This window comes from Doryrhamphus excisus, linkage group LG7 (genome assembly GCF_037039965.1).
Source record: "Doryrhamphus excisus strain RoL-2023G ecotype Guam linkage group LG7, RoL_Dexc_Guam_v1.1, whole genome shotgun sequence".
NCBI lineage: Eukaryota > Metazoa > Chordata > Actinopteri > Syngnathiformes > Syngnathidae > Doryrhamphus > Doryrhamphus excisus.
In genome coordinates, this window is record NC_136363.1 from 16,435,177 (window position 1) to 16,456,016 (window position 20,840).

Sequence of the window (20,840 nt, forward strand, 5' to 3'; positions counted from 1 at the left end):
CACTGCATACTGTTCACTGCTCATTGATTTACGCTTCGTTGATGTGATTACAAAAAGTTAATTAAATTTGTCCCAATGGCTGGACGGGACACAAAAAAGTTAAATTTAAGATATTTAAGATACTGTGAAACAAATTAATTTTTCCCATCAGAAATAATGTAAAGCCAAAAATGTCAACACAAAACACATTTTTATAGTGTTACAATTATAGTTTTAAATGCAGTAAGAAATTCCAAATACAGGGATAAATGAACATTTAAGGTTACTTTGGTGAAGGTGGTGGTGGTTGATCTCGCTGCCACATTGTGTCTTTGGGAGTAAATCAGTGAAGGCTATGTTAAATATTCAGTTTCCTGTGTAAGTCGTCCTTTCTATGCAATTAACTTGTTTTATGCATGTAAAACTATAACATTATGTTTTGTGTTAACATTTTTAGAGTAGTTGCTAATTAAACTCAGTGTTTTTCACCCTCTTGGTCAAAATGCTGGCATTTGAAACCTGGGGCTCCTTTTTGGGTTATGGAGGTTAAGAATGCTATTGAATTCAAGAAATAACTATAGCAAAACAGGAAGGTGGTGCCCTCAGCCTGTGTTGTCTCGCTGTCATATGGTGTCTTTGGGAACAATCACGTCAAGAATGATGTTTTCAGTGAAGGTCAAAGTAACCTTAAATGTATTCGGAATTGTTCACGGCATTCCAAACTTAAAGTGCAGCACTGTAAAAACAGATTTTGTGTTTTTATTTTCAGTTTTTGCAACTGATTTGGTCAGCGTCCGTTTTAGTTGGAGGAAGATGCAATGAATGCTACGATATTTATATGCCAGGTATTCCATAGACTTTATTCATCCACTTGCAGCAGCTTGTCCGATGTGACGCAACAAGCACGTAACTTTCCGTCCTTGCTTTCTGTCATCGGATGTGCTTTTACTATCATGTCGTTGTCCTACATGGACACAGTCCAGTCCAACGACAGCATGGCAGCACACTGCCATTGGCTTTGACAGCAAAAGCACTTTTCACGTCAGAAGCAGCTTGCTAAATGAGTAATATGACTTGCAAGAGTGCACAGAAATGTGAAGCCTATATATCTAGCTAGCTATTTACACCGGAAAAAAACAAGATAGATACTGGCCAGCAAAATGTCTGAGCGTCCACAGTCTTGCAGCACTTTGTTGAGGCAGCTTCTGGTGATGCTGTCGTCTATGGACCTGTACAGAGGCCAGCTAATGAGGTGAGCACGAGAGGCCCGCTCAGGAAGGCCCGGCTGGTCGTCCTCCACAAACCTAATACAGACGTCCGGGCTTATCACACTCCCTGTCAGCCTACCATCTAAGTGGGTCTTAGAACAGCGCAGCTGCAAAAAGCCCCTTCTCTCCCTGCCCAAAGATAAAATGTATATGGAATCTTAATTACTTTAATATCTACCTGCAGGGGCTGCACGGCGGACGAGTGGTTAGTGCACAGACTTCACAGCTAGGAGACTGGAGTTCAATCCCACCCACGGCCATCTCTGTGTGGAGTTTGCATGTTCTCCCTGTGCATGCGTGGGATTCCAAAAACATGCTAGGTTAATTGGCGACTCCAAATTGTCCATAGGTATGAATGTGAGTGTGAATGGTTGTTTGTCTATATGTGCCCTGTGATTGGCTGGCGACCAGTCCAGGGTGTACACGGCCTCTCACCCGAAGACAGCTGGGATAGGCTCCAGCACCCCAGCGACCCTCGTGAGGATAAGTGGTAGAAAATGGTCTGAAATATGTTTGTTTTTGCCCGGAAATACTACATGTTGCGTTTGCATTGTCGTTATTTTCAACATAGATGCAGTGATTCATGATTGTAAATACTGTATAAACGCAAATAAAATATGGATAATTTAGATATCCATCCTTAATTATAACAAAATCATGCTAAAAAGCATTATGTTCTCAAATATAGAATGAATGACGGAGTAACATTTAAGTAACATTCCTGGTAAGTAGCTAGCTATTGGTATTTCCTGCTTAGTGTGGGGTGAAAATGATGATATACACGACAAATATGACACTTAATTTTCTTTCCCGGATTTTCTGATCACCAAAAAAAACTGTAAATTAATACTTTGTTGACTTTTCAAACTAATTTTCACAGCCCAAGTAATTATATATTTTGTAGTACGGTTGTAGGTTCGTGGGTCGATCACAGCTGTGTTGTGTTGACTCAGTGTCATAACAATGACACTATTTTTCGCTGGAAAATGTGCTCTGACTTCTTGAATATTTGGGGTAGAGGAGTGAATAAGGTATCCAATTAAAGTTCAGGTCACCCTTTATCATACAGAATTAATCACAGACTTGGTTTTATTATTTTTTTCTTCTAAATTTTGCAGTACTCACTGAGCTGCAGACCTGTCACATCCTTGTGACGTAAAACATATGCGACAGACCCAATTCTCATGATAGATAAGATAAGATAATCTGCTCATTTACTCATGTCTTTTCAACACCGCTTGCATAAAACACCCTTATAAATACACTTATAACAACAACAATATCCCAATCTCCTATAAATCGAATGATTTTGTAGCGATGGGTAAATAGTGTTGTTCCAAGCTGCTGTTTAGTTTAATGCCTATAGGGGGCAGTCATGCGCAACATTCTAGTTTACAGCAAGCTTGCCAACCGCCAATAAACAACAGAAGAAGAAGTGTTGCACTGTTCATGCTGTCAGTGCTGTATGTTTCTGGTGAAAATAAATGGCCATCCTGACGTCGAATTATTCAGCCGCCATTACAGTATATCGTCGGAACACCGTCCAGTCTTGTGTCTATGCATTAAGTGAATTTAATGTTCACAAAGCTATCAATCATGCCAAATTTACCCTAACTCCTGTAGGGAAAGCGAATATATTCTTCGACCAGACACTTTGGTAAGTTGTTTATTTGCTGATATTGTAAGCAGAGGTGAAAAGGGTGCACACGGCGAGCAATGCTACACAACCCGGCAGGTATGTGAAGATTTGTGTAATGACTACGTTCTGACAGCATTCAAATATGCACACATGCACTTGACACGTCTTGTGCACCACATTTCCAATAAATCACCGTGTCTGCACTTGCTTTGGCTACAGTCTGACGGGTAAAAAAAAAACCCTCCAACTGTCTCAGTACTTTAGTGCCAACATATCATACTTACTATGACACCCTGAATGCAAATAGTTAAGTAAATACAATATTCATTTAGTACATGGACCAAAACGTCATAGTTCAGGGTATTTTCGGTTAAAATGGTAACCGCTAGATGGCACTGCCGACCATGACTCAGTGATTTGTGATTTTTAAAAATGGTTAATAATTTAACAGTGCGCCAAATAAAAATGGTTTTCGTTCACCGGGTGAAATAATCTATATTTAAGTGGGTTTACAGCTCACATGGTTTTTCTATTTTCGACTTCCTTATCACAAACATTAGAAACATGAAATGTGTAATATTTAATATGACAAAACTGCAGCATGAAATATACTTATGTACATAGCTTATAATAACATCAACATTTGTAATGACTGCATATATGATGACTGTTTTAATGGAAATATTGATATAAGTGTCAAAAGTATGCAGACAAACAATTATTTTTAAATATACGTATATTTACTCTTTGCTAATGCTAGGCGCCTAACGTGTGCTAGCTTTTAGCATGTTGTACTTTACAGTTTTTTATATGTCATGAAAAAAAGGGGGGGGAAAGCGTGTCTGACACAGGCTAACAATTTTATATGTGTTGTTATTCCACCATATAGTAGTTTAAAGAATCAAAAGAACAAGGCCTATAAACGTCAAAATGACTCTTGTTGCTATCAGGCTAGCCTCATTGTACAGACATTTCTTATTGGGATTGGTTGATGTGAACGTCCATCAAAACAGAATGTTGAGTAACCGCCATAAACCCCATTTATGATCTTTTATGGCATGTTAACAGCTAGAGCGCTACGTGAAAATCACACAGAGCAAAGCAGAAGACAATGGGCTTGTACTTTATGTTGCTCCATTAGAATGTTGTTGTTAAAGCTATCTACTTTTGCTGCTATTTAATGTACTCAACAACCATGTCGCTTTTGTTGTTGGACTTCCGGTGGCTGCTTTTGGCTTTCACTTTGCTCTCTTGTCCTTTGTGTGTCCTTTCACACTGCAACAACAATCTTTGTGCCGCTGACAACTGTGTGTGTGACTTCAGCGACCGCTGTGGCGATGCCAGCGACCAGCAACACTGTAAGTACACATGCAACATAAAATCAATAAGTACATTAACTCACACCAATGACACTGTACGTCCAATGAATTTATGACTTCCTCCCAAGCCCATCCAACCCACACACCTGGGGCCTGGTTGACACTCCCCAGGGTGGGCACTAGTGTGATTTCTGGTCTTTTGCTGAAGGTTCAGACTATAAGAATTGTGACTTCGAAGAAGACTTCTGTGACCTGATCCAAAGATCAGAGCCCTTTTTTAAGTGGAACAGAACAAGGGAGGTTCCAGCCATCTCAAGTGACCACAACAATCAATCAGGTTAGGAAGATTCAATATGATATTCATATTTTACTAGTATATGTATACTACGTGTATATGCATTCTGTTCTTCCTCAGCACATTTCTTGTCACTTGTGGCCAGCAGAGGACATCATGTAAGAGCACAATTATTCAGTCCATCCTTTGTGGCTGTTGACACCTGCCAGGTATTCCGTAGGCCTTATTCATCCATCCGCAGCAGCTTGACCGTTGTAACACAACATCCTCGTTGCTTTCTGTCATCAGATGAGCTTCTACTATCATGTCGCGGCCCAACATGGAGCTCTGCAGGTTCTGACTGAGAGTAGTCCACCGGGTCACAGCAATGTAGTGTGGACACACTCCAGTCCAACGACAGCATGGCAGCACACTGCCATTGGCTTTGACAGCAACAGCACTTTTCATGTCAGTAGCAGCGTGTTAAATGATGTAATACGAGCTTGACACAAATGCGGAGTGCTCCACGTGACTTGTCAGATGACAACCTCTCCATAGTGCTTGCATCACTTGGGGACTTTATGTGTTTTGGACACATTTAAAGTGTCCTTCATGCTGACAGTTGCTTTGTGTGTCAACCAGGTGGTGATTGAAGGGCATCTGTCTGCAGACAGCGATGCTTCAGAGGTCGTGGCCATCGATGACCTTTCTTTTAGTCCCCACTGTGTGCTTGGTAACATGAATAACACTCAACACATGGAAATAACTCAGGAATTCTGACTGAATGTTGTCATTTATTGATGTATAAATAACAGAGAACACTGTGCCCCCTCCAACCACCATGTGCCCCCCTTCCTGGTTTGCATGTGGCAGCGGGCTGTGCATAGAGGACAGCAAAGTGTGCGACTTCACCCCGGAATGTCCTCATGGAGATGACGAAAGCAACTGTCGTAAGCAAAGGCTTGCCCCGCCCACCGTACACAAGGCAGTACTCATTAAAGTGCTCAAAAACTTAACAAAAAACAATTATTATTATATGACTTGTAGAATATACAGTGAAGAAAATAAGTATTTGAACACCCTGCTATTTTGCTATTTCTCCCACTTAGAAATCATGGAGGGGTCTGAAATTTTCATCGTAGGTGCATGTCCACTGTGAGAGAGATAAACTAAAAAGAAAAATCCAGAAATCACAATGCATGATATTTTAACAATTTATTTGTGTGATACAGCTGCAAATAAGTATTTGAACACCTGTGTATCATCTAGAATTCTGACCCTGAAAGACCTGTTAGTCTGCCCATTAGAAGTCCACCTGCACTCCATGTATCATCCTGAATCAGATGCACCTGTTTGAGGTCGTTAGCTGCATAAAGACACCTGTCCACCCCATACAATCAGTAAGACTTTAACTTGTAACATGGCGAAGACCAAAGAGCTGTCCAAAGACACCAGAGACAAAATTGTACACCTCCACAAGGCTGGAAAGGGCTACGGAGCAATTACCAAGCAGCTTGGTGAAAAAAGGTCCACTGTTGGAGCTATCATTAGAAAATGGAAGAAGCTAAACATGACGGTCAATCTCAATCGGAGTGGAGCCCCATGCAAGATATCACCTCGTGGGGTCTCAATGATTCTAAGAAAGGTGAGGAATCAGCCCAGAACTACACGACAGGACTTGGTCAATGACCTGAAAAGAGCTGGGACCACCGTTTCCAAGGTTACTGTAGGTAATACACTAAGACGTCATGATGTGAAATCATGCATGGCACGAAAGGTTCCCCTGCTTAAACCAGCACATGTCAAGGCCCGTCTTAAGTTTGCATATGACCATTTGGATGATACAGAGGAGTCATGGGAGAAAGTTTTATGGTCAGATGAGACCAAAATAGAACTTTTTGGTCATAATTCCAATAAGCGTGTTTGGAGGAAGAAGAATGAAGAGTACAATCCGAAGAACACCATCCCTACTGTGAAGCATGGGGGTGGTAGCATCATGCTTTGGGGGTGTTTTTCTGCACATGGGACAGGACGAGTGCACTGCATTAAAGAGAGGATGACTGGGGCCGTGTATTGTGAGATTTTGGGGAACAACCTCCTTCCCTCTGTCAGAGCATTGAAGATGGGTCGTGGCTGGGTCTTCCAACACGACAACGACCCGAAGCACACAGCCAGGAAAACCAAGGAGTGGCTCCGTAAGAAGCATATCAAGGTTCTAGCATGGCCCAGCCAGTCTCCAGACCTGAACCCAATCGAAAATCTTTGGAGGGAGCTCAAACTCCGTGTTTCTCAGCGACAGCCCAGAAACCTGACTGATCTAGAGAAGATCTGTGTGGAGGAGTGGGCCAAGATCCCTCCTGCAGTGTGTGCAAACCTGGTGAAAAACTACAGGAAACGTTTGACCTCTGTAATAGCAAACAAAGGCTACTGTACCAAATATTAACATTCATTTTCTCAGGTGTTCAAATACTTATTAGCAGCTGTATCACACAAATAAATTGTTAAAAAATCATGCATTGTGATTTCTGGATTTTTCTTTTTAGTTTATCTCTCTCACAGTGGACATGCACCTACGATGAAAATTTCAGACCCCTCCATGATTTCTAAGTGGGAGAAATAGCAAAATAGCAGGGTGTTCAAATACTTATTTTCTTCACTGTATCTAGTAAAGTAATATGGATTTAATTGCAAGCAATGAAATTGCAAGCAATTTGTCATCCATCCATCTTCAGCAGTCTGGGTCTTCCCCGAGGCCTCAGACGCCTCCATAGGGCATCCTGACCAGATGCCTGAGCCATCTCATCTCGCTCCATTCACTGCAGAGGAGCAGCAGGAGTTCCTCCTGTATGACAGTGCTCCTCACCTTATCTCTAAGGGAGCAATTTGTCATGAAAACTATATATTATATATTACTGGAAGGTTTGTAGAATTGACAATATTAAATGTGCATTTCCTTACTGCCATTTTGGTACGTTTTTCCATGGTTGAACATCACGGTCCTTTGTGTTTTTGACGATAAATGTCACTTCTTTCAAAGGGTTTCACTGACGAATAGTCCATTCAAGCACACAATATGCCTTTCAATGTTATTTTTCAAGGTGAAAATAACATTAGTGTTTTGGTGTCATGAGCACTTTAAAATGCATTACAGTTGTTTGAATACAATAAAAACATAATGTTCAATAAGTAGCTTTTTGAGCCAGTCGTTTATTTAGCAATTTACTGATGTTGAAAGGTTGTACTGGCCTCTACAAAATGTCTTCATCTGTGCAGCTGCAGAATGTGACTTTGAGGGCGACTCTTGTGGCTGGTACGAGCTCACTCTTGGTGACGGCTTTGACTGGGTTAGGGGCTCGTCCTTGGACGTACCCCCTGAGTACTATGGCCGCCCGCCTCCTCTGGACCACTCCACCAACAGCACAGATGGTACAGCATCAAACACGTTATGGGGTTGTTGTGGGACAAACACAGTCAAAGAATGGATGGGAACTATGCTGCTACCTTAGCAGCAGCAGCTGTTGTTTTTGTCTCATGTGGAATGACTTGGACGACAAGTGTTAGACGCTCCCACCAGCTTTGATATGCCACAATATATGTAGAGCTAGTGTGTAATATTGTGCATGCAGTTTGTTGTATTTTGGGATATTTGTAAGTAAGAACCTAACAGGAAATTACGATGAAACGGACCATTCCGGATCCATTTATTGCAGTTATTAATATTATTTAGTTTTTTAGATCAACAATACTATCTGCCCCAATGGCTGGACGGGACACACACAAAAAAAATATATATATTATTTAGTTTTACTTTATAAGTTATTACAAGGAAACCTGTTTCTTTAATGTGCATATGACAATAAACTATATCTTATCTACGAGTGGTCACAGACCAGAGCCATGAGGAACACCACATCCATTTTTTTGTTTTAGGAAATAACTATTTTGTTGCTCCACTACAGGTCACTTTATGTTCATCCTGAAGAACAGCAGCAGTCTTTATCCTAGGGCTGTTCTCAGAGGACCATGGTTCCAACAGTCGTCCACGGGGTGCACCATGACCTTCTGGTAAGAGGAGCATGTGACACCCTCCTCGGAAATGCAAATGTATGTACACACGTCATATCCTTCAGGCATTACAACTCAGGCATCTCCGTGGGGGCTGCCGACATGTACCTTCGCATCCGAGGAGTCCATAACAACACAATCATTTGGAGGACTTTGTACGATCAGGGAAACCACTGGAACCGGGTCAGCGTGCAGCTGGGGCGCATCACGCAGCCCTTCCAGATCGCCCTGGCAAAAATCAGCCTTGGCGTGTTCGACGGCATTTCCGCCGTGGATGACATCTCCTTCCACAATTGCTCCATGCCGCCCGCCGTGGTTGAGTGCCCCCCACAGACTCACTTCCACTGCACACGCACTAAAGCGTGCGTGGAGCGGCTGCAGCTCTGTGACCTGGTGGACGACTGTGGGGATGGATCTGATGAAGTGGGCTGTTGTGAGTGTCACTTGTTGTTCTTCCAATACTTCCTGTCATACTTCTATATGTCCACCAATGTTAAGATGTGCTTTGTCCAAGCTCCTGAGCTGCAGTGTAACTTTGAGAAGGGGCTTTGCAGCTGGAAACAGGAGCAATGTGGCGCAGACGCCTTTGACTGGACCCGTATTCGTGGCCCCACCCCGTCCTTCAACACGGGGCCCTGGAAGGACCACACGCTGGGCACCAGCTATGGCCACTACCTCTACATTGAGTCGTCTGTCCCACAGGAGTTCAAGGACACAGCGGTGCTACTCAGTCCAACCTTCCAACCCACCCACCACCACGGTGACAGCCTGTTTGAATCCAGCCAGCCCTGCGTGTTCCGCTTCCATTTCCACATGTTTGGATCGCACGTCTTCTGTCTGGCTGTCTATCTCAGGACCACATCGACGGGCCGCGGGCAGTTGCTGTGGGTGCGATATGGAAACCAAGGGAACCTTTGGCACAGGAAGACTCTCTACCTTACCAGTGCTCGACCTTTCCAGGTAACTCCTACAAGGACACTGGAGAAGCTACAACAAGTTTCCACGCTTTTTCCACACCTTTTTCATTAATACAAAAATGTACATGCTGGTTCAAATGGTTACATTAAATAGTGGTTTCTGTGATTGTTTATTGCATTAAAATGTGCCTGACTGCACTGTGTGCCTGTCAGCCAATTTACCACTGTGCGCTTCACCTGCGCCGAGAACAGATCAGGTCAGAGCTGGCCATCTTTCAGCGCACATTCGGCGCACTGTTTTGCCCATGGCGGCGCAGCCCAGTCTACCAAATTGGCTGCTCACGGTGGTGACGTGGGGTGCGCCACGAAATTAGAGGCGCACCCCACAGTACGTTTGTCCACAATAAGAAGAAAAAAAACACTAGACAGTGTATCTTCCATGAGTGATGTGTATTTAATAAGCTCAGCATCGATCTCCCTAAAATGGATGTTAGGACGCTACTAGTCATGAGTGAGTGTAAGCTGACAGGCACTTAAAGACTTGTCCTCCGCGACGACATTGACAACAGGAAGTCCTTTTGTGAAATGAATGGACTCCACAGCTCATCCACTTGACTGCACAGTGGGTACACTGCCATAGGTTGTGTATTTGAATGAGATTGTGTATTACTGTTTCCACATGTTGTGTTACTTTGTGTAGATTCTAATCGAAGGAACAGTCGGAGATGATTTCAATGGGGACATTGCCATCGATGACCTGTCCTTCCTGGGTTGCGTTCCCTATGAAGGTGGGTCATGAGTAATAGTGCCGCTACTTTTGGACGTGCTTGATTTGTGTCTGCTGCTGATGAAGGAGAGCTGCCTCAGGCCAACACCACAGAGCCCGCGGTGACCACTCCAAGCCCCACGCTTCAGCCCCACAGCTGCCCCCATGGGGAATTTGCTTGCGGCTCACCTGACGAGTGCGTCGCCCATGTGAAAGTGTGCGACTTCAGGTTGGACTGCTCTGACGGCTCAGACGAAAGCGAGTGTGGTGAGAATAAGCAGTGAGGACCCACCTTTGAACATACTCCTTTTTCTTCCTTATACTTGTCTTCTCTGACACAGTGGCACCGCAGTGTGATTTTGAAGAAGGTCAAAGTTGCGGTTGGAAGACTGTAAACGCGGCCACCGTGTCCATGCAAGCGTTTCGCTGGTCACCTGATCAAGGAGAGAGCATTCACGCTGGAGAGCAATATCACCGTCCCTTCACTGACCACACCCTGTGAGTATCTTTGAACATGTCCACCACATCAGTCAAACTTCATAACGACGTGCTGATAAAGATGTAGATGTAACCTCAAAAAATGCTGATCTCACAAAGTTCGCCTCATCATTTTTACTCCTCTTTAAACCGTGCAGCCGATTGCCAGAGGATAGACAGCGACCTGATTGTCCTTATCTGTGTTTTATGGAGTGTACGCTGAGATCAGAAAATGACAGTGCACTTTGACCACGTCCTCTCAGCTGTTTCTCCACTGCAAGACACATTGTTCTCTCTTAAGCAGACCCCGCGGGGGCTGCCTTCGCTCCTATATAGCAGCCTCCTGGATCGATGAGGCCAGATGGAGGAGGCCGGTGCCTTATTTAAAGCAAGGCGAGCCGCTTCCCCTGTGGGAATTTAATCAAGTGAAGAGGCGGCAGCAGCTTTAGACATGCTGAGGACAGGCCTGTGGATGGTGGTGGCCATTAAAGCAGAGATTAAACGCCTCCAGGGGACGGTTGAGGCCGTGATTTAGACTTTTTTTTAGCATAGCGAGCTCCTTGGCTAGAAAAGTTCATGCATATTTTTCACTATTATAAGTTATATAAGATGACTGGTTGGTGTTCATGGTTATCACTGCAGGCACATACACAAAATAATACCCTCATAATAATATTACAAATTTATTCTCATGAAATTATGACTTTTGGGCCACACTTTAGACACCCTGGGGAATACATCCGATGACAGTTAAATTTTGGCAAATTGCTATCATTAGCTGACAATAAACGTAACTACGTGTGTGTGTTACATTTCAAAGAAATATTGGCTTCTTACGCCCTGTGATTGGCTGGCGACCAGTCCAGGGTGTACCATGCCTCTCCCAAAGACAGCTGGGATAGTCTCCAGCATCCCCGCGACCCTCGTGAATGAATGGCTTCTTATGCAATCGGAACCACTTCAATGGCACACTGCTCAGTTGTGTTGTGGTGTTTGCAGAGGCAGCCCTGAAGGATGGTACATGTATGCCGACAGTTCAAATGGCGGCTACGGTCACACCAGCGACCTCCAGACACCCGTCATCTCATCCACTGGGCCCCTGTGCACACTGGTCTTCTGGTACCACATGGGCGGCTTCACTGTGGGCTCTCTGCAAGTGAGAAGGACGGCAGCGCTCGTCTGACTTTGGTCACGCTAACAAGTCATGCTTTGTCTTCAGGTGCTGCTGCGGCGTGGCGCCATCACTCATGAGGTTTGGTCTCAGACTGGTAACCAGGGCAACAAGTGGAGGCGAGGAGAAGTGTTCTTGGGGCTGTCACGTGATATTCAGGTTTGGACTTGACTTTGAGTGTCACATCAGATGTCTTCAAATCATCCACTCACAGATTTAGTTGGTCTAACTTTATCAGAGCTGAATGCCTCCAGTAAAACTGTGATGTCCATTCATTCATTCAGTCATTCATTTTCTACCTTATCCTCACGGAGGTCGCGGGGGTGCTGGAGCCTATTCCAGCTGTCTTTGGACGAAAGGCGGGGTACACCCTGGACTGGTCGCCAGCCAATCACAGGGCACATATAGACAAACAACCATTCACACTCACATTCATACCTATGGACAATTTGGAGTTTCCAATTAACCTAGCATGTTTTTGGAATGTGGGAGGAAACCGGAGTCCCCGGAGAAAACCGACGCATCCACGGGAAGAACATGCAAACTCCACACAGAGATGGCCGAGGGTTGAATTGAACTCGGGTCTCCTAGCTGTGAGGCCTGCGCGCTAACCACTCGTCTGCCGTGCAGCCTGATGGTATTCCAAGTGGAGTCATGCCAGTCCAGGTCACTCCAGGATCAACAAGTCTAAAGCAGCCAAGGCTTTGATTCGTCTCGCTGTTGTACGCCAACCTGAATTTAAGCCGCACTCATCCTCAAATCAGTGCCAAGTCAATGAAGCCTTTATTTTACACTCGGAACGCTTCCAAGCTGCCTTTTCCTCTCTCAAACAATCCATTCATTTACACATTGCTAGCAAGGATAATCTCTTTGTGCTGCAAGGTGGTGTTCAGAGCCAAGCGAGGGATAAGCTACATGGGTGACGTGGTGATTGACGATGTCAGTTTCGTGGATTGTCCTCCCCCGCTGCCCTCAGAAGTGGCGTGCACGCCTGAGCAGTACGCCTGCGGCAACGGCCGCTGCATCCCTCACGACAACCTGTGTGACTTCATTGACCATTGTGGGGACAACTCGGACGAGGACCCCTATATCTGCAGTGAGGCCACCACACATTTCATTTACACTGAATAGTCTTCTTCTTCTTCTTCTCTGATTGCTGTTTGCGATGCTGCCTTTCAGAAGGCTTTAGTGGACGCTGCAACTTTGAATTTGACCTCTGCTCCTGGCGCCAGTGCTTGGATGATGACTTTGATTGGCAGATCAAAGCCGGCAACACCCCTACCGTGGGCACGGGGCCATCCACGGACCACACCCTGAGAGACCCCACTGGACACTACCTCTATTTGGAGAGCTCCTTCCCTCAGGCGGCCGGGAACGCTGCTCGCATATCGGGGCCCGTGTTAAGCTACAGGAGCTCACAGTGCAAGGTCAGTCCAAACTGCTTAGGATGTTTAGTTAATTGGTGTGCATCAACCCCCCCGCTTTGTCCCATGAGACAAGTTCAAGTCGGATTTTGGTGACGAGGAACCAGTTAATTGGTGGGGCCACTTAAGTAAAGAGTTTGGCTTCTTAAAACAATATGCATTCAAAAAAATAATACATTTGCGTCACAAAAATGGCTCCTTCTTATTGAGACACCAATTTAGTTTTTTGGCCCGGTTGCGATCATTTGCGATCATTTCCGTTCATCGGTGCCATTGTCATTAGTGCTGTCAAAAGATTTCACAGATTAATTATGAGCTGTAATTCATTAATTCACCTAAAATTGCGTAGAAAAGCTCTCACTTTTAGGTATTTTTATATAAATGCGTTACATTGTGGCCGATGAAAAGATAACGGATGCAGTCCTAGCCATTTACATTCCGCTGTATTTGAGACCAGTCCCAAGTGCTGCCTGCAACTTTTAGTTTCACCCACCAGAGGGGAATATTGCTGTGTTAAATATGAAATAAGAAGGAAGCTACTTCACTTAACTCAAGTGTACCATCAAATGGACAATAATTAAACATCACAGTCAATTAGACGCATTTTATTAGATTTTTTTCAACACCTTCATACTTACAAAAGGTGAATTTACACCTTTTAAAAGAGCCACATTCACCACAGCATGTGTGTGTGCCCTCATTAATCATCAGTGGAGAAAGTGTGTGTGTCAGCTCTTGAATGCTGCCAAATTTGTCTGTCTCATCCCCTGCCTGACCTGTCAATCAATCCGTCCATCCATCAAGCACGCACGCAGTCAGTGAGGCGCCAGCTAAATTAAAGGGATGCGAGCCTGGTGAGGAGACATGTCTTCTGAGGATGATGAAAGAAAGTTATTTTGCTGGAAAAAAAGGACTTGATTAGAAGTGAAGCACCTTTTTTGTTCAGAGAAAACATATTATTTTGATGTCATTTTCCTAAAACACGCGTTAGTGTTGGGCCAGTTGTCCGCAATTCAGACTTAAGATGAAGCATGTGTATAATTTTGTAATGCATGAATAAGAATATTTTACTTTACCCATACTTTGCATTTTTCCCTGTTTTTTTCCTCAGATGAGTTTCTTCTTCCACATGTCTGGAGACGGCATGGGAACGCTGGCTGTCTTCAGGAGAAGTGAAGGAAGTCTTGATCTGCTCCTCAACCTGACAGGCGACCAGGGCAACTACTGGCAGATGATGGAAGTCCCGCTGAGCCACACCAAGGACTTCCAGGTCATGTTTGAGGGCAAAGTGGGCAGAAATCCAAAGGGGGACATCTGCTTGGATGACATCACCTTCTCACCAGGGTGCCTGCTGGCCTCTTCGACTGTGGCAGACGACAACACACCTCCTCCTCAAGGTACAAAGTCAATGACAACACAAAATGCAGTTTTAAAATCAAACTTTATATTATTAAGGGAGGAAAAAACAGCCCTAGACCATCACGCTATCCATCTATCCATTTTCTATGCCGCTTATCTAGGGTCGCGGGTATGCTGGAGCCTATCCCAGTTCTCTTTGGGCAAGAGGCGGGGTACATCCTGGACTGATCGCCAGCCAATTATAGGGCACATTTAGACAAACAACCATTTACACTCATTCCCATTCTCCATCACACTACCACCACCATATTTTACTGTTAGTATGATGTTCTTTTTCTGAAATGCGGCATTACTTTTATCCCAGATATTTTGCCCAGTGTCTTACTTATGTTGGAGTCATGAACACTAACCTTAACTGAGTCAAGCGAGGCCCGCAGTTCTTTGGATGTCGTTGTGGGGTCTTTTGTGACCTCTTGTTTCCTAAACTTTTTTCCTTTCATAATGGACTGTCTGTACATTCTGAAATACCTATTTGAACAATTTGCACATGAGAACAGCTCATGTGGCAATTTTGCTCTGATTTTAAATGACTTCTAGTAACTGTATGAATACGCTTATTTTCCCCCACCCCCTATCTCGTTGAAACCCAGCAATGAGCTAGTATCTGAAGTATGGAGCATTCAACAGGCGCACGGCCACCTCTCTGTAACCATACTGAAAGGGAAGCATTCATCCAAACAGGAAACAAATGGAACAAGATAAAAGTAAAGAACCACAAAAAATGACAGAAACTGAAACCAAATATTAAAACTGTCATGCCGTCTCACCGTTACATTTGCACTTTATCCAAGCAGCACAAACTTGCCTCTGTTTAGTTTCACCTTCCACACTCTCTGTCCTTTTTATTGTAATCAATTGTTGCCAACAAAATGCAAAGTAGGCTGCAACAAAAAGTAATTCTGATGATAAAAATAGCAGGCTAATGATGTTAATAGCACATTTACTGTCGCTAATGAGAAGTCATATGATCACCAAAAAGAGCAGAAAACAGCACTACTGCATTCGAAAGATGACCCATTTATTATTTTTGTAAATTGGCCAGTACATACTCCAGTGGGGGGATGAAAGAGACGGGCTTCCCAGTCAGGAGCTGCTGCTTCCTGGCCTCCCGTGAGGCTTGGATGGCTTCCACTGCTTTTTGTCCCGTGCATGTGAAGAGGAACAAAGGATTAGGAGGGACTTGTAACCCTTTCTTTCTTTTGATTACACTTCCTCACGCCTCATCTCCCTCTCTAACGAAGCCAAAGCCCGAGCTTTCACTCTGCTGGAATGCTTGGCTCCTAAAGAAGGAGATTCCAGAGCCGTGCACGCAGCATCACCAGCCTGCATGCTGCTTTGTCTTCCTAAGCCTCTTGAAAGTAGCACCGTGCTTCATGCTGGGCACTTCCAAAGTTCAATAATTATTTCTTTTTGGATACAGACAATGAGGAACAGCCAGCCCGTCAGATATTTTTAATAAAAAGTGCAAGATGTCTTATTTGGGTGTGTTATTTGCAGGCTGGTGCCCTTCAGGCTTGCTGCCGTGTGACAACGGTGGCTGCTTCGATGCCGGCCAACGCTGTGACTTCAGAGATGACTGCGGAGATGGCACAGACGAAAAGCATTGTGGGACTTCCTGCTCCTTTGAGGGGGGCCAATGTGGCTGGAAAAGCTCCCTGGCGGACAATTTTGATTGGTCCCTGGGAACAGGCTCGCTCCAAAGCATACGACCGCCATATGATCACACTTTGAAGGACGAAAACGGTTGGTGCCCGCTTTGTTTTCAGTTCAATAACTCATTAGACGCACATATTGTGTCCTCAAACTCTTGTTAAAGTGGACACCACAGTTGTGATCACAACCACTCTGTTTTCAATTTGTCTGTCATGTATTGCATATACATTTTAAGTATACAAACTTGGGGATTCAATTCAAGCAAATATATCGTACTTGATTGGCTTTGCCTGCTCTTCAGGTCATTTCCTCTACCTGGAAGCTACGCCTGTGGGACTGAAAGGCGATAAGGCTCACATCAGGACTTCTGTGTGGAAAGAGTCCAGCTCCATCTGCAAGCTCTCCTTCTGGTACTACATCTCCCACAAGGCCTCAGGAACCATCCGCTTGTTTATCAAGGTAAGTGGGCGTGCCGGGCAGTGATGAGGTCGCATGGTGACGCCGCTGTTGCCAACTTTTCAGTAAGAGAAGTAGCTATTGGCTGTCCTAGAAATCATTTGATGATGTCATCATCTCATTTGCATATGATTTTGTAAAATGCTGTAGGGAAAAAGCATGTAAGCATTCATTTTATAAATAGTAGCAATAGCTACTATTGCTGCTGTTTTTGTCTCTCTCTCTCTGCTGTCTCACCCCCCCCCCCATTTCAGTTTCTCTTCTTCTTCTTGTCTGTGTTTCTTCTTGCTCCGGTCCGGCCGCTCCAAATTCGCATAACAAAAACATCAAATAATGGCAAATAAAATTTCTTAGTACAGGGAAGTTGTAGCTTACACCTTTCCTGACACAGAGCAAATCTGTTTCGCATGTAAGGACATTTAGACCAACAATATTATCTGCCCCAATGGCTGGACGGGACAAAAATAAATAAATAAACATATATATACAGTGAAGAAAATAAGTATTTGAACACCCTGCTATTTTGCTATTTCTCCCACTTAGAAATCATGGAGGGGTCTGAAATTTTCATCGTAGGTGCATGTCCACTGTGAGAGAGATAAACTAAAAAGAAAAATCCAGAAATCACAATGCATGATTTTTTAACAATTTATTTGTGTGATACAGCTGCAAATAAGTATTTGAACACCTGAGAAAATGAATGTTAATATTTGGTACAGTAGCCTTTGTTTGCTATTACAGAGGTCAAACGTTTCCTGTAGTTTTTCACCAGGTTTGCACACACTGCAGGAGGGATCTTGGCCCACTCCTCCACACAGATCTTCTCTAGATCAGTCAGGTTTCTGGGCTGTCGCTGAGAAACACGGAGTTTGAGCTCCCTCCAAAGATTTTCGATTGGGTTCAGGTCTGGAGACTGGCTGGGCCATGCTAGAACCTTGATATGCTTCTTACGGAGCCACTCCTTGGTTTTCCTGGCTGTGTGCTTCGGGTCGTTGTCGTGTTGGAAGACCCAGCCACGACCCATCTTCAATGCTCTGACAGAGGGAAGGAGGTTGTTCCCCAAAATCTCACAATACACGGCCCCAGTCATCCTCTCTTTAATGCAGTGCACTCGTCCTGTCCCATGTGCAGAAAAACACCCCCAAAGCATGATGCTACCACCCCCATGCTTCACAGTAGGGATGGTGTTCTTCCGATTGTACTCTTCATTCTTCTTCCTCCAAACACGCTTATTGGAATTATGACCAAAAAGTTCTATTTTGGTCTCATCTGACCATAAAACTTTCTCCCATGACTCCTCTGTATCATCCAAATGGTCATATGCAAACTTAAGACGGGCCTTGACATGTGCTGGTTTAAGCAGGGGAACCTTTCGTGCCATGCATGATTTCACATCATGACGTCTTAGTGTATTACCTACAGTAACCTTGGAAACGGTGGTCCCAGCTCTTTTCAGGTCATTGACCAAGTCCTGTCGTGTAGTTCTGGGCTGATTCCTCACCTTTCTTAGAATCATTGAGACCCCACGAGGTGATATCTTGCATGGGGCTCCACTCCGATTGAGATTGACCGTCATGTTTAGCTTCTTCCATTTTCTAATGATAGCTCCAACAGTGGACCTTTTTTCACCAAGCTGCTTGGTAATTGCTCCGTAGCCCTTTCCAGCCTTGTGGAGGTGTACAATTTTGTCTCTGGTGTCTTTGGACAGCTCTTTGGTCTTCGCCATGTTACAAGTTAAAGTCTTACTGATTGTATGGGGTGGACAGGTGTCTTTATGCAGCTAACGACCTCAAACAGGTGCATCTGATTCAGGATGATACATGGAGTGCAGGTGGACTTCTAATGGGCAGACTAACAGGTCTTTCAGGGTCAGAATTCTAGATGATACACAGGTGTTCAAATACTTATTTGCAGCTGTATCACACAAATAAATTGTTAAAAAATCATGCATTGTGATTTCTGGATTTTTCTTTTTAGTTTATCTCTCTCACAGTGGACATGCACCTACGATGAAAATTTCAGACCCCTCCATGATTTCTAAGTGGGAGAAATAGCAAAATAGCAGGGTGTTCAAATACTTATTTTCTTCACTGTATATATATATATAGTAGCGATAATAAAATCTAAACACACCCTCCTTTTTTATCCAGACAGTGTGCTGTGGACTGGCTGGCTATTGCAAAATGTAGAACAATACATACTTTGACTTGTGAGTCTCCAAATACCAGAAACTCCCCAACGACGGCATAAAAAATTGCTAGTCCCGTTTGAGGAAATCTGTCGTCAAGGGATGGGAATGTCCCCTACCAACCATATCATAACCTATTCAACATCATACAGCTTGTATTCATCGCCCTAACCCAGGGGTCGGGAACCTTTTTGGCTAAGAGAGCCATGAAGGCCAGATATTTTAAAATGTGTATCTGTGAGAGCCATATACATTTTTTTTAAACATTGAATGCAATAAAATGTGTGCATTTTATGTAAGACCAACAGTTTTAGATAATGGGCTCTAATTACGTAGACCAGGCACACTACCTCACGCCAATGGGGTGTGGCCAGCACACTTTCGTGAGCAGCGCAGTGTCTAATAATAAATCAAATACTTGTTGCCATTAATACAACTTCTGCTGCTGCATAGTTTTGCACCGTACTCCGTAGACGTATTTCATTCTTTTGGCCATCTTCGTCAGAAGGCTTGGTTCTGCAGCTTTAGCTATTTGACTAAAGGAGGAAAGTTTACATTTACATGTTTTTTTGACATCTCAATGACCGAGGTAGACTACAGCATTACCCAGTAATAATCAAGTTTTGGTGTTTGACCTGGAAAATATCATCAGGAAAGATAGATATGGTTGGCCGTTTTGCAGCAGAATATAGATGGACGAATTAAAATGCATAAGAAAGTTGTTGATTTTGAATATTATTTTTAACAGTCATTTCTGTGATGGTTTACTTTAAAATGTTAGCAAAAATAATTTTTTATTGTGGTAAGAAATGCTTGAGAGCCAGATACAGTCATCAAAAGAGCCCTACCTGGCTCCCGAGCCATAGGTTCCCTACCTCTGCCCTAACCCGTAGCCTGTTACGACAAGGTTAGGGTGAGGAGTTCAAATGGTGTGTTACAGTAGGTTTGATATCTGAAGATCATGTATGACCTAGAGGATGGACACACATGGGCACTTATGGCTGATTGCATTGTGCAGCGACAGCATGTGTTTGTGTTCATTGGATCTGGACACACAGTACAAATGAGTTGTCCCACATATACTATGTATCTAATACAAGAACCTTCACAAGGATAACGGCCCTGTGAGAAAGACACTGTAATCTTATTATGGCGCATGTATTGTCATATTTGCATGGAAATGATCAAGGAATTCACCTGTCTTATTTTTCAATAAAGAGACACTAAAGAGGAAGATGCACTGATTGATGTTGACAATATTGATGTACTGGCAAGTGAATAGAAAGCCACTTCCTTTGGTGATTAATCAATCTTTTTTCTTATCAATCCTTAAGATGATTCATCCTGCCATGTAGTCAGATGTGCTCTGCGAGAGGATGACATACTCCTGTGAACATATACTGACGTATATGTGTGGTGCAATATGACATGATGTAAATATTCCGTAATTTAAGCCATCATTGCTTGCGTCATGTTTGCTTTCATGTTGAGAAACCAAATTTCTTAGTGGAGGTAGTAAAGCCCCTGAAGCCCTACTAATCATCAGTCGCATGATGCGGGCGGCTTCCAGGGCATGTTTTATGGGTGGAGTTGTTAATCCAGTCATAAATCCTGTTGTATTTACATTCACAGTGACACCATCATTTCAAAGCAGCCTGTGTCTGCCTCCTCGCATCTTTCATTTCTCTTGACATTGCTCGTCCTTCTTCAGACTTGTGATGTTCAGCTGTTCACATGCAAGCTTTCAGTTAATGATGCAAAGTGATGAGACACTGACATGTCTCAGAAGGAGTAATATATTATTAATACTAACTTGTGTTGGAAA

General features: G+C 43.8%; 1 protein-coding gene across 1 annotated transcript in view; it reads left to right on the forward strand.

Moving 5' to 3' along the window:
* Nucleotides 1-4,081: 4,081 nt before the first annotated feature.
* Nucleotides 4,082-20,840, forward strand: part of malrd1 (MAM and LDL receptor class A domain containing 1) — a 29,638-nt gene continuing 12,879 nt past the window's right edge. The window contains exons 1-20 of the mRNA XM_058060274.2: nucleotides 4,082-4,244; nucleotides 4,414-4,542; nucleotides 4,621-4,709; nucleotides 4,789-4,947; nucleotides 5,122-5,212; nucleotides 5,295-5,429; nucleotides 7,753-7,905; nucleotides 8,439-8,544; nucleotides 8,610-8,977; nucleotides 9,059-9,504; nucleotides 10,162-10,249; nucleotides 10,315-10,494; nucleotides 10,569-10,725; nucleotides 11,704-11,860; nucleotides 11,924-12,034; nucleotides 12,758-12,971; nucleotides 13,055-13,302; nucleotides 14,411-14,696; nucleotides 16,216-16,461; nucleotides 16,673-16,830. Of these exons, the coding sequence (XP_057916257.2) occupies nucleotides 4,082-4,244; nucleotides 4,414-4,542; nucleotides 4,621-4,709; nucleotides 4,789-4,947; nucleotides 5,122-5,212; nucleotides 5,295-5,429; nucleotides 7,753-7,905; nucleotides 8,439-8,544; nucleotides 8,610-8,977; nucleotides 9,059-9,504; nucleotides 10,162-10,249; nucleotides 10,315-10,494; nucleotides 10,569-10,725; nucleotides 11,704-11,860; nucleotides 11,924-12,034; nucleotides 12,758-12,971; nucleotides 13,055-13,302; nucleotides 14,411-14,696; nucleotides 16,216-16,461; nucleotides 16,673-16,830 (3,684 nt within the window). The remainder of the gene's footprint in view (nucleotides 4,245-4,413; nucleotides 4,543-4,620; nucleotides 4,710-4,788; nucleotides 4,948-5,121; nucleotides 5,213-5,294; nucleotides 5,430-7,752; nucleotides 7,906-8,438; nucleotides 8,545-8,609; nucleotides 8,978-9,058; nucleotides 9,505-10,161; nucleotides 10,250-10,314; nucleotides 10,495-10,568; nucleotides 10,726-11,703; nucleotides 11,861-11,923; nucleotides 12,035-12,757; nucleotides 12,972-13,054; nucleotides 13,303-14,410; nucleotides 14,697-16,215; nucleotides 16,462-16,672; nucleotides 16,831-20,840) is intronic.